The sequence below is a fragment of the Palaemon carinicauda genome, chromosome 9 (genome assembly GCF_036898095.1).
Source record: "Palaemon carinicauda isolate YSFRI2023 chromosome 9, ASM3689809v2, whole genome shotgun sequence".
NCBI classification, from domain to species: domain Eukaryota; kingdom Metazoa; phylum Arthropoda; class Malacostraca; order Decapoda; family Palaemonidae; genus Palaemon; species Palaemon carinicauda.
The window spans coordinates 116,462,514-116,477,014 of record NC_090733.1 but is presented as its reverse complement, the minus strand read 5'-3'; the positions used below and the strand labels follow the sequence as shown (position 1 = coordinate 116,477,014).

Below are 14,501 nucleotides of genomic sequence, written 5' to 3'. Positions count from 1 at the left end.
GGAAGCAGTATGTTATAAGCCCATCGGCCCCAATGGGGAAAAATAGCCCAGTGAAGAAATTAAATATGGAAATAAGTAAACTATATGTGAAGTAATGAATACAAAATATAAAGTATTCGTAACATATAAACTATGAAGAGATATTTTAATCAACCTGTTCAACATAAAAACATTCGCTGCAAGTTTAAACTTCTGAAGTTCCACTGATTCAACAGCATGGTTAGGGTTACAATCTGGTCAATCTGGTCACAGCTGGAATAAAACTTATAGAATATTGTGTAGCATTGACCCTTATAGTGGAGAAGGCAAGTCTTAGAGTTAACTTCATACATAGTAATACGTACAGGATGGTACAGTCTTGGAAGGTGTAAATGCAAAGGATGATAAGAATTATAAAAAATCTTATGGAACATGCATAAAGACATAATTGAACGACGGTGCCATAGTAATATCGTGATCATTGATAAGACTAGACCCGGAGAATAATACTCAAAACAAGGAAGAATGAAGAAATTAAAACATTTCTTCAGGATATATTTTACACCGAAAATCTTAAAATACTTTCTCAATAAACCCTTTCTTGTGCAATTAAAGAAGAAAAAGACCGAATGTTTATCAAAAGTAAATTTGTAATCAAGAATCACACTTAAAATTGTTAAGTTGTTTATAATCAAATTAACGTTATCCAAGCAGAGGTCTGGATGTTGAAGAGCCACTGTCCTCGACCTATTTACTTTGAGTTTTGTTAAGGTTTAAATTCATGCCCCATAACTTGCACACTGAATTAATTTTAGCTAGATCTCTATCAAGGGTTTCAATAACGCCAGATCATTTAAGAGTTTGAATATGGGCAAAGAGAGTAGCATCATATGTGTATGCAACGAGCATGTTAATAGACCAAACCACATGTCATGTGTATATAGCATGAAATGTAATGAGCCAAGAACACTAATCTGAGAAACATCAGCTATGGTACCCATTAATAACAACTCTTTGCATGTATTACTTGAAAAATCAATAATAATGCTAAGAAATTAGCAGCCTACTTCCAGCTTTTAAATTTCATAACAAGGGCTTCATGGTCAATTCGGTCAAAGCCCGAACTAAAATCAAGGCCAATCATACGAACTTCCTGACCACAATCAAGGGATTTCTGTACAACATTGGAAATTGTAAGAAGAGAATGGCATGCTTCAAGGCCTTTACGGAAGCCAAATTGCATACTTAATCGATTTCATCTTACTTATGTTTACATTGATTGACTTTGAGAGGCAATACACTTATAAAGACCCTTTGCTGGTGAGTGGCCAGTTGAATAATTAATATTCCAATTTGCTTAGTCTTTCATGAAATGAATTAAGTGAATTAATGTAAAAGAACATTTAACGCAGCTGAAAGCAATCAAGCAACCTTCTTATAGACAATTTCTAGATGGAGTGTCCTTGGAAAGGAGGGTTGAAAAACTTCGTCTCATCCAATATCCATCTAGATTCATAAGAGTTTACAACTTTTTGCATAGTTGCTTATGCCTCTTTGTATATGTTTATATACAGGAAGATTATTATAGTTATTGATTTATATCTAATATTTTGAAGGTCAAGATAGAGTCGATTAGGTTTTGGCATAAATTCCGATCCTGTGGAAGTCCATCGGCCTTGTTATTTTTACACCAGGTCGTAGATTAATTTAAAATGATATAAAATTCCTTTGTTACGAAGTCTGAAGGAGGCTATCCATTATCTAAGATAGTAAAATATGACTCGAATAATAATAAATAACGACATATCAAAATAGAAAAAGTAGGTGTCCATAGGAATTGTTGCAGGAAAAGTCAACGGCATTGAGTTCATGGCAACACTGATCGTTATGCAGTGTCACTTTCATACACACTGTAGGTGCGGTCGTACTCCACCCTGGGTACTGGCGGGTTTACGCCATCTTGGTGAGAATTTTAGTTTCATATCCGATTTTATTACAAAAAAGAAAAAAAAAGAAACAATAAACTTCCGTGGTAACTGCTTTTCTTAAGAAAACGAGCTAACTATCCTTTATTTTGTGTTATTTTTCTTCTATCTTGCTGACCAACCTATTAGCTTGTATTTCATAATACAATTACTTTGTTATCCTTTTGTCAAACCCAAATTCTATAAATCAATCAATATAGCCATCTTGATGGATTTTTAAGTGAATATGTGTTCACTATGAATAAAAATAATAACAGCCGTCGAAGGTTACTGCTAAATATCAGACTGGTAATCAGTGTTTTAAAACACTTTTGTGCTAAGAATGTAGCTGATAATTTGGAGGTGGAAGTCACTGTTGCACTGTAGTCAATTCTTTTTAGTGAGGCAGATTTGCACAGACTCGCAGTGGTGCCCTTTTAGCTCGGAAACGTTTCCTGATCGCTGATTGGTTGGACAAGATAATTCTAACCAATCAGATAGCAGGAAACTTTTTTCCCATTTAAAAGGGCACCGCTGTGAGTCGGTGCAAATGCGCCTCTTTAAAAAAATTGAGTATAGGTCAAATTAGAACGTTAGTCTGGGTAGCATTCCAGAGTTACTCATTTATCCGCGATTCTTATTCATTAGGGTTGTGGTGGCCGATGTGGTGACGTCCCAGACTGGTGAACACCAGACTGGAGGTGCGACTCCCGCTCAAACTCGTTACTTTCTTTGGTTGCTTCAACCTCACCATTATTGTGAGCTAAGAATGGAGTTTTGGGGGGGGCCAATAGGTCTATCTGCTGAGTGATCAGCAGCCATTGCCTGGCTCTCCTTGGTCCTAGATTGGGAAGAGAGTCGGCATGGGTGCTGATCAAATGTATAAATGGTCAGTCTCTAGGGCATAGTCCTGCTCGATAAAGCAATGCTACTCTTCCTTACCCCTGCCATTCATGAGTGACCTTTAAACCTTTAAACCCGGAAACAACATTGTTTACTAGAAGTGCAATCAAGAAATCTCACGAATGGCTTTGCAGCCAGACAGGTCTCGCATGGACTCCATTGATACATTCTGTAGAAGTTTAGGAACTTTAATCGAGCTGGGTCTCTTAACAGATCGCTCCTTAACTGCCTCGAGGATGGTGATTTTCATTGGCTTTCAATGCCTCTTATCAAGTGTGTGGAAAAGAATGACCTACCACTTGCAATTACTGACTGATAACGAGGGCTTTAGGGTCGCCAAACTTGAATAGAGTCGTAGGTGTAGTTACTTGGAGGATTTTTAGCAGCTTGTTCTATTCTTTCCAAATTTTCATTAATAATTTTCAACTTTATATTCAATAGTACTCGTACTTAAAAAAAAAAAAAATGGCTTTACATATACTTGCTAACCACCGCCCACACACACTTGCACGCAGACTTGCAAACAGTATATATATATATATATATATATATATATATATATATATATATATATATATATATATATATATATATATGCAGAAAAATCACAGGGAAAATGAAAATACGAAATATACGATTAAGTCCTGACTAGTTTCGTGATACTTCTTCAGAGGACTGATCAGTCCTCTGAAGAAGTATCACGAAACTAGTCAGGACTTAAGCGTATAATTCGTATTTTCATTTTCCCTGTGGTTCTGTTGCATCTGAGCATCACGTTATCCTGCGATTTTTTCGCATATATATATATATATATTATATATATATATATATATATATATATATATATATATATATATATATATATATATATATATAGTTAGCGGTCCCTCCACGGTTTACAAGTGTATGGGTATATATATATATATGTGTGTATATATATATATATATATATATATGTATATATATATATATATATATATATATATATATATATATACACATACAGTATAAAGTTAGCGGTCCCTCCACGGTTTACAAGTGTATGGGTATATATATATATATATATATATATATATATATATATATATATATATATAAAATATATTGATCCGTCGGGTCTGTGGGTTGCTGCGCTGGAATGGTGGTCATCGCCTCCTGCCGGTGACTATGTATTAGTTATCGAGTCTTTTATATAGTTATATAGTTATATGTGTAATAAGTCTTTCATATGTTTTATGTTCCTTGATTATTTTAATTTTAGAGCTAGTTAGTCAGTTCATGAAAGTATATCTTCCTAACTATGTACTTAGGATGATTTTTATTAATTGTATTAATTTTACATAATGATAATTGCAGATAGGCTGAGGATGACATAAGTTATGTCGAAAGCTCCCAAATAAAGAAGATGATAGCAGCATTGACTATTTTATTTCTTCTTAAATTGCGATTCCCGAGAGGAACCCAACTATCAACAATCAACAAATACCCCTAGCAAGGGAGGGGGAGGGGGCCTATGTCCCTGGTCACAACTTTGAAAGGGGGTCTAAATTGATGTTGGGAAGACTTGTATGGGTTCCTTACCCATGCACTTTTGGACCGTAGAGTGACCGCAAACTATATATATATATATATATATATATATATATATATATATATATATATATATATATATATATATATATATATATATATATATATACATATATATATATGTGTGTGTGTGTGTATACATAGTTTGTGGTCACTACGGTCCAGAAGTGTATGGATAGGGAACCCATACAAGTCTTTCCCATTTCAATTTAGACCCCCTCTCAAAGTTGCGACCAGGATCATATGCCCCCTCCCCCCTTCCTTGCTACGCCAGTGATAGCTTCCTACTTAAGCATCCACACTTATCTATCACTTCCCTAATTATTAAAGAGAGTTAGATTCCATAGGAAATCTGAATTTCCTGCTAGTCTTTTGCACACACCCTACTACCTTCCTTGCTTCACATCCCACATGGTTTTTCTCAAAGAATTGAATTATGAGGACTGACTATGATTGTTGTTAAATTTGATGGTTTCAATGTTTGATGTATGTCTCAGTGATAAAGAGAAACACCATTGTGTCTGGTATTATAGTAAAAAATTGATCAAATATCTAAACATTTGTTTTATAACTTAATTGTCTCTATTTTTTTTAATAATTTTATATCACACTTTCATTTCCATATCTCTTGTTTTTCCCACAGGATTTATGTAATAGATATTTTTAAACTAAAATTAATATCTTTTGATTGGATCCATCTGGTTCTCTGTCGCACAGTGTAAAGTTACTATTATTATTATCATTATTGTCTGTAATGATGATATTAATATTGTGAAGGCTATATAAGGGGAGACTCCAGAATAAAGAGAAAATTTCAAGTTGGTGTGTGTATGTGTGTGTGTTTCTTATGGATCAATATCCTCGTTAAGAATGCTGAAAGGCAGCAATATGTAGTTGCCAAAAACATATTACTGTGTTTTCTTAATGCGTAGAAATATGCGAAGTTAAATCAAATTTTTATTTCACTTGTTGGCACTTTTTATGTTTCTTTGTACTCAAGTAAACTCTATGCCTTATGATTGGTCATCTTATTCATAATACTGTAGATTAATTTACTTTGTAAGAGTATATTGTGATGTTATTTGATACGATTCTTCCCACTTCTCTGAATGTTGTTCTCTCTTTGTTATTTTTATTATAACCAATGGTGAAAATCTAATGGTCTGTCTAAATCATTGACAACGTATTTAGGAAGAAAAGTAAGTTAAGCAAACCGTTCTTTCAGAGTCTGAGCTTCCTTCCAAACAGTGCTCCTATTTCGGTCTTTTCATCGAAAGATTGAAGTTACGGAGACTGTGCTTTTTCAATGTCAATCATCAAAAGATAGATAGTTTTATTTTTTATTAAACGTAAAAGAATAAAAATTTTCACTTTTGTTTTACATATATTTTTTTTCTGAAGTGTGTCACGCCTTACAGCATGCAGATGGCGAACAGCTTTTCCTCATTTCTACAGGAATTGTACATGAAGTCATCATAGTACAAGCAGCAATAGTTTTCTCGTAATCCCCCATCCGGTTGACCAGGATACCAGTGAGGAAGCCCCATGCTCACAGGACTACCATCTGTCCATCGCCACCTAGAAAAAAAAAAATGGTTTCTGAAGAACAGTGAATTAATATGAGACGAATGTAAGACAATAAGAAAAAAAATTTGCTTAAGAACGATCGTATAGTGGAAGAATGTGATTTTTGTAGTAGTTTCTTAGTAGAAGAATGTTTATCTTTGAACTGCCAAATCTGAATTTTATGAGCTGCCAAGTCACCATTTTTAGGACGTCCTTCGTTGAATGTTGATGGAACTTTGTCAAACGTCAATTTGTACCTTGATTTAATGTTCAATTCATCGTTAAGTTTAAAGGTCAAGGGAAAGAGAAGCCTCGCGCCTTCTGTAGATATTATAAAACAGGGAAAGGTCAAAGGGAAGATGGGCGTGGCATAGCAATGGAAGTAGTGGTAGAGGGATGAAAGTCATACCAGTCAGAAAGGACAAAGGCAAAAAAGTGATAGAAGGATGAAAGTCATGCGAATCAGAAAGGGCAAAGGCAAAAAAGTGATAGAGTGATGAAAGTCCAATGACTCAGAATGGACAAAGGCAAAAAAGTGATAGAGGGATGAAAGTCATACCAGTCAGAAAAGAAAAAGGCAAAAGACGGATAGAGGAATGAAAATCTTATGACTCAGAAAGGAAAAAGGCAAAAAAAAAAGTGATAGAGGGAAGAAAGTCATACCAGTCAGAAAGGAAAAAGGCAAAAAGGTGATAGAGTGATGAAAGTCCAATGACTCAGTAAGGACTAAGGCAAAAAAGTGATAGAGGGAAGAAAGTCATACACGTAAGAAAAGACAAAGGCATAATAGTGATAGAATGATGAGATTCACATGACTCAGAAAAGACAAAGGCAAAAAAGTGATAGAGGGAAGAAAGTCATACAAGTAAGAAAAGACAAAGGCATAAAAGTAATAGAGTGAGGAAAGGCCAATGACTCAGAAATGACAAAGGCAAAAAACTGATAGAGGGAAGAAAGTTATACGAGTCATAAAGAACAAAGGTAAAAAAGTGATAGAAGGATGAGTCAAGAAGGTATTTGAGTCAGATAGGACGAAGGCAAAAAAGTGGACATGAGATGAAAGCCATACGAGTCAGAAAAGACAAATGCAAGGAAACTATTCAGGAGAAGGAACGAAAACATCAGATTACTGAACTTTACTGTATAGATGTAGAAGAGGTGGCTCAATGTGAATTTGAATTCAAATTCATAGAGTTCTGCAGGCAAAATTTGCATAGGTTTTAATTTTTCCGTAAATTTTTCCAGGACTTAATAATTATCCATCTGTGACGAGGCAAATCTATCTCTCCTCTTTTGAGGGCCCCACTCTTGTTCCCGTTTAAAGGTTTAAAGTCCGCTCATAAATGACAGAGGCAAGGGAAAGTGACATTGCCCTATCAAGCAGGACAATGGCCTAGAGACTGACCATATATACATATGATCATCGCCCAAGCTCCCTCTCCACCCAAACTTAGACCCATAGGCTCCCCCCCCCCCCATCCTTACCTCACTAGGATGGTGAGATTGCAGCGACCAAAGAAACGTTACCACATCGGCCCCTTGGGGTGAAGGGACTTTTTATGGGTTTGACAAGTCAAACTCGACGGAAGTTTGCAATCATCGAACATTCTTTTTCTTGTTTTCTTTATGCAAAGGCAACGAAAGGCCAGCAGGCTGACTGCTTACAAACCTCAGAATAAGGAAAACTTTTGCAATCCATTCACGAGAGGGATTCACTAAATATAAGTTTATCAGCTAGAGTCATATTTTCTCTCTAAAATTTCACCAGAAGCTAATGTTTCGATTTTGATTTATGCTCAACAATATCTTCAACAAAATGGTACATTTGGCGTTAAAAGATTACATACGTAGTTGTTGTTGTAAGAATAAATGTACAGGATCTGATTTGGATTACTTTCATTGTTGAGTCGGTAATATTAGAACAGTAAATTGATCCGTCTACTTACGATCCTTCGTGAATCTCGTCCGTACACCCTATATAGAATCCTTCGTCCAGCCATGCTGTAAAGAAAGTTCAGTGCTTGTAGTTACAGTCGTGAAATGATAGTTTTGTCGAAATCACATACATGAAATTTTTCGAAAATGCAAGTTATAAAAAAAATGATATTAGTAGGAAGAATCTCTTTCCCACAATGCATAACTTCCTATCATTCGTTTCGGAAATTGGCTGTACCGCATGTGTTTCATATACGCTCATAGACTATAATGCTATTGCTTCATTTTATCTCTCACTCTCCCGCACTGATAATAGAAAAACCTGGTTAAGCTTGCCATCGCATGTATCACATTTTTTAAATGTTTGTGACTGTTTGCCCTTAACCGTTTGTATACAAGCTTGTTATCTTGTTAAATAAACTTCACTTGCATTCACTTCACCTCTCTGTTAGTACCTAACAGCCACCTAGCACAATTGGTGACCACCGGAGGACCTGCTCCATGCCGCTCACCGACTCTGACTCTTCAACCCACACTACATTGATGAAACTGCCACCCTTTGCCAGAAGAGAAGCGTTGGCCTAGTTCCAGTGCACCGTAGTTCCATTTCGCTCCAAGGGCTCGACTCGTTCATGCAGCAAAGCAGACTATGACCTTGTGGCGATCCCTGAGGACACCTTCCCAGAAATTTCTGATTGGCTTTGCAACCAAGGGGACACCTCAATAGCATATGATGCCCTCAAAACATACATACTGGAGCAGTACTCGCCATCGCCAGCCACCCATATAGCTTCACTTGCCCTCATAGAAAGGACCAAGATCGTTCGTCTGCAACCTGCCACAAACGGCTGTCCCAGGTAAGAGAACCTACCTTATGCCCTTTGAGTATGATGCCTACCCGAACCTGTATACTCTGCCATCCCCGAAGTCAATACCTCTAAGGATCTGATGCCCGAAGTCGATGCCCATATGTACAACCACTTCACTATCTTCAAGACCTCCATCAATGCTTCCACTTCTGACAAAGAGGATAACTTTTCAATACTGACCGAAGCTGACGTGAAAGCGGTAAGACATAGACACCCACCCCATGACATGCTGGAGTGGTGGCAAAACCTCCCACCGCCCACATACGTCCCTCTCTCATTCCCCAACCAACGGCCTTTACAGCCACGTGCTGATGCCTACCAGCTGCAGTTCTGCTACTACCACTCCAAATTTGGGGGTGCAGCAAAAAAAAAAAAAAAAAAAAAAAAACTTGTAAGTAGGCCATTGCTTGTACCAGTGGCCTTTCTAGTTACTAATCTTTTCTTTTTACATGATGCAGAGTATGGGTGTGCAGTTTTTGGCAAACGCTGGTGCTTGCCGATCTCTTCTACCAAAGTCACTCTCCAGGACATGACGTACACATTCTAAGCCTGCTAACGTCTGCCTGGTAGCTGCTAACGGATCTGAGATCCACACGCATGGGTACAAGACACTCACACTGTTTTTTTGGGAGCACGTCATACCATTGGAAATTTCTTATTGCCAGCGTAACATTGCCTCACATGGTGCAGATTTCCTCGCCCATTTCTATCTCATGGTTAATGTGACACATTGACAGTAAGTCAATGCAGCCTCATACTTGGCAACACCTCTTCAATCCGCCCCCTACAATCTCTTACTCCACATCATTGCACCAACGGAGGACTATGCCTACCTCCTTACAGTGTACCCGGAGGTCTGCCCCTGTGTTTGCCAGATTCAGACGTCTGGCCCCGTATTGTTTAGCACCCATTAAACAAATGTTCACCGAAGTAGAAGAAACGGGCCCTTACACATCATCCTGAAGAAGGATGGCTCCCTGTGCCCTTGTGGGGATTACAGGCCTCTGAACATGGAGACTAAACCGGATCACTAACCTCTGCAACATGGCCAGCGATATCTCCTACTTGGAAAGGTGTTATCCAGTCTCGACCTCTCGAAGGAGTATTATCAGGTGCCTTCAAACCTAGAAGACATCCTTAAGACCGCCATCGCAAACCCTTTTAGTAAATACACATTCAATTACTCCTGTTTTGGCCTTCATGATGCTGGGGCTACTTTTCAACGCCTCATGGATGCCATCTTAGGGGACCTCCCTTTCTGCGTATGTTACATGGACGATGTACTTATGTTCTCGTCCTCCAAAGAGGAACACCTCCTTCACCAACACATCATTCTCGACTGCCTACAACAGAACAGCCTTGTAGTCTTGTAAAACAAGTGTACCTTTGGCACCAGCAATGTATCTTTCTTAGTGGACTGCATCTCTCCCTGAGAAATTATCAGCTGTTCAAAACTTCCTAACCCCCATGACCATCATAGCCCCTGCCACATGCCCCTCTCTTCTCCACCGATGTTAGCGATGTCGCATTTGGTGCAGTACCCAAGCATGAAGTCAACAGCTCTCCCTGCCCATTGTCCTCCTTCTTCAGTAGAAAACTGTCCAAGGCGGAATCCGCTTACTCACCCCTTCGACTGTGAATTGCTGGTGGTGCATTTGGCTGTCCATCACTTTCGCCACTTCTTAGAAGGTACGCCCTTTGTCTTTCACACAGACCACATGCTTCTGGTGCATGCCTTCACTCGACGGTCCCACACCTGGTCCGCCCGTCAACGCAAACATCTCCACAGTGGCTGAATACAACTGCACCCTGCAACACGTCCCTGGGAAAATGAATCTCGTTGCCGATGCCCTGTCAAGAAACACATTGGCTGCCATTCACCTGGGATAGGATTACAGTGCCTTGACAGAACCCCCACGAAAAGATCCAGAGTACCATGCATGTAAGATATCCTGCACATCCCTCTGTTGGGAAGACGTTGCCCTCGACGACTCCAATGCCACCCTCCTCTGTGATGTCAGTACTGGTAGGGCACGACCATGGATACCTACTCTCATGCATGCACTGACAGGTGTTTAATTTCATCCGTGGCCTCTCACATCCCTCATACCGATCTACTGCACAGCTACTGAAGACGAAGTTCATTTGGTATGGCAGTACTAAGGATGCTAAGGGTTGGGTCTGTGGCTGTACTTCATACCAAACTTCAAAAGTACACCAACACATGGATTCAGGAGTGGGCACCTTTCCTCAAGGTCAGCGTCATTTTGCCCACATTCACGTCGATGTAATATGTCCCCTACCCATATTACAAGTACACCGTTACCTGTTTACCATCATTGCCCGCTCCACATTTTGGCCTGAAGCCATCCCCATGCAAACTGCAACATTCACCTCATATATATCTCTCTTACTCTCATGGTAGATAGCAAGATTTGGTATCCCAAAGAGTAATACTTCTGATAGGGGTACCACTTTCACCTCTCAATTGTGGACATCCTTAACAAATCTCCTGGGCATCTCCCTACATCAGACAACCGCGTACAACCCTGCAGCCAGCGGAATGGTTGTACGTTTTCATCACACCCTCAAAGCAGCTTTGATGTCCCACTGCAATGACTCCAACTGGTTTATTCAGCTTCCCTTGGTCTTCCTGGGATTAAGGACCACTCTTAAGGACGCCCTGAATGTCTTGGAAGCTGAAATTATGTATGGTGACCTGTTGGTCGTCCCTGCCGAATTTTTTCCGTCTGCAGCCTCCTCCAACAATCTCCAGTTCCGATGTCTAGTTGTGAGAAAATTTACTCCCTGCCGCTAGAGTTACAAGCTCCCTTGCAAGGCAACACATACTGAAAGATTTACACATGGCGATGCATGTCTTCCTGCACACTGACACTAGAAAGCCACCGCTGATGCCCCCTTCCATGGGCTTTTTCCTTGTGATCCGTTACACACTGAAGGCTTTCTTAATTAACATTCGTGGCAAAGAAGACTGGGTCTCCATTGATTGCCTAAAACCTGCATACCTTCTGCAATATGACCAGGCTAAAGTTCACCTCTCTAAAGCAGTGGGCCCTAATTCACATGTGTTTTATACACGCTCGTACACTGTGATGCTATTGCTTTTTTTATTATCTCTTGCTCTCTCGTACATTTATAATATAAAAACCTATTTAAGCTTGCAATTGCATGTTTCACATTGCTTGAATTACTGCGATATTGTCGCCCTCATCTGTTTGTATGAAAGTTCGTTATCTTACTGAATAAACTTGACTTTCATTCACCTCGCCTCTCTGTTAACACTTAACAGCTACCTCGCACATGGCTCTATTCCATACTACGTAAAATAAGCAAAGTCATGGTTTTGCATCCCAAAAGCTCTCATGATTCTTTAGAAACCGTTCTCTATTGGAATTGGTATTTACTTGAAAGAAAATTATTCAAAATGATTCGGTATGACAATTTAACAATCTCCAGCAGTTTTAGTAGATTTGAGAACAAAGCCCTCAGAGGAATATCTGAATTCAAATGGCAGGACAGGATTAAAAATGAAACTATGAGAGAGATCTACTCAGGTGCCCTATGTGGATGAGATCATGGTGGGGGATAGACCGAGATGGTTTGGGCATGCTCTTTGCACTCCTCAAGAAAGATTAGTTCACTAAACATTCAACTTCAACTGGGCTCCACCAGGTACGAGAAGAGTTGGAAGATCCAGGCTTACATGGCTGAGGACTATGAAATGTGAAGCAGATGATGAATGGAGAAGTATTGAATTTTTTGCTCAAAATCGAGACGACTGGCAAAATCTAATCGAGGACATTTGCGTCAATAGGTGTAGGAGGAGATGATGTGATGATGATTGGGTTTTATTTAAAGCAGCCTTTCTTCTTGTATGGGTTTGACACTATCAATCTTCCCTCTTGGGAATAGAAAATCGATCTAAAGTTCATGAATGTTTGTGGTTTATTATTATTATGAACAGGGAGGTATTATTCATTTAAATTGAATCGTGAACCTTCTTTTAACCTAATGATGAACGCCATCGCACAAATATGAAACCATACTTTACTATTTTACCTTCATAGATTTAGTAGGAATGTTTTCCACAAATAGTTGTAATCCCTGCTCATTCTGTACATGCCAAGAGTTCGTTTTCCAGTATTTTTACGTTTTGTAATAGCTTACTATTGTTATGAAATTTCCATCTCACTTTGGGATCTGACCCAATCTTACCCAGTGGTCTTTAAACGATAGGCAAAGCAGTTGATTTCCATGACTATATCTTTTGGTATTTATTGTCAGCGCCATAGTCGTTGTTTTGAGTTATTGTTATATGTGCAATAAATATTAAATGGTTCATGAGTAAATAAAATACTATAGGTTTAACGATCTTACCTGGGTTTCCTAGGATGTAATCTCTGATTTCGTAATACAAGTTTCCTACATCCAGAATTGCCAGGCTGCTGCCCTGGGCCTCGCAGTAGTCCTTCGCTGCGTGCCAATCTCTTTTCGCGTCCATGGTGAAATGAATGCAGACGGGCATTGGCACAGCAGGATCAGGAAAGAATTCTATGAACAACGGAGGACACACTGGAAGGAGACAATCATGTAGAGGAGATCCGTGTCCTTGGGAATGCTTACTAGGTATTATTATTATTATTATTATTATTATTAATATTATTAATATTATTATTATTATTATTATTATTATTATTATTATTATTATTTGATTTTTAACAAGAAGGAAGCATTCACCATATGATTCATTACGTTACTTAAGGTTTAGTTTATCTTTTTATCGTCGTTATTTTACGACTACAATATTATTGTTATAACTTCTACAAACGTAACAACATCAACAATAACAACTCATTTCGATGCCAAATATATACCAGCCTCTTTCTTTGCTGATTTCACTGAGGTTTATATGAAAATATTCGTCTATGTGTCGTCCATCAATTTATTTTGCAGCGTTTCTATTTTCAGACGACGTCAATCCACTCTTTGATATTGAAAGAAGTATTCCATGTCTTTTAAAGCCAATTGTTAAGACTAAATCAATCTATAGACATTAAAAAATGGAAATATCTTTTTTTTATACATGTTATTTACTTACAATGTTGTCCATTTGCAAATCCAAGTAGAACTGAAAATAGAAGCAAATTTCCGAAATTAGTTATCATATATAGTCTCTCTCTCTCTCTCTCTCTCTCTCTCTCTCTCTCTCTCTCTCTCTCTCTCAATACATACATATATATATATATATATATTATATATATATATATAATATATATATATATATATATATATACACACATACGTATACACATACATGCGCGCGCGCGCACACACACACACACACACACATATATATATATATATACATATATATATATAAATATGGATATATACTCAGTCAAAATGGCAAGTCAATAGTTAAGATTAGGTTTTCAGGTTATGCATTGATTTATCAAAACGAAAACAGGAAATTTTGGAAGGATATTGAAGTGGACCTACCGCTTAAAAGCGTAAGGGCCAAGAAGTTCCTCATGGCTGCTCTGCAATTGACGTCTCGCAGTTGATGAGACACAAAATTGTTTTTCTCGACTCGGTTAACTTTAAACAGCTGCGATGGATTGCTTATCGGCTTATCGAGAGAGAGAGAGAGAGAGAGAGAGAGAGAGAGAGAGAG

At 38.3% G+C, this 14,501-nt stretch overlaps 2 protein-coding genes across 2 annotated transcripts in view; one reads left to right on the top strand and one right to left on the bottom strand.

Annotated features, from left to right (window-relative positions):
• Positions 1 to 14,501, top strand: part of LOC137647079 (prostaglandin E2 receptor EP4 subtype-like) — a 552,101-nt gene that overhangs the window by 359,525 nt on the left and 178,075 nt on the right. The window lies entirely within an intron of this gene.
• LOC137647078 (hepatic lectin-like) lies at positions 5,814 to 14,436 on the bottom strand. Its single transcript, XM_068380246.1, has 5 exons — positions 14,327 to 14,436; positions 13,926 to 13,955; positions 13,205 to 13,399; positions 7,949 to 8,003; positions 5,814 to 6,014 (listed from the first exon to the last, which is right to left on the bottom strand). The coding sequence occupies exons 1-5, from the start codon at positions 14,358 to 14,360 to the stop codon at positions 5,849 to 5,851; spliced, it is 480 nt and encodes a 159-aa protein (XP_068236347.1). The 5' UTR covers positions 14,361 to 14,436; the 3' UTR covers positions 5,814 to 5,848.

Coding starts and splice junctions, on each gene's coding strand:
- LOC137647078 (XM_068380246.1), bottom strand. CDS start 14,360: ATGAGGAACTTCTTGGCCCTTACGCTTTTAAGCG. Junction 13,400..13,925: donor ATTTGCAAATGGACAACATT/GTAAGTAAATAA, acceptor GTCTCCTTCCAG/TGTGTCCTCCGTTGTTCATA. Junction 8,004..13,204: donor TTACATCCTAGGAAACCCAG/GTAAGATCGTTA, acceptor CTTTCTTTACAG/CATGGCTGGACGAAGGATTC.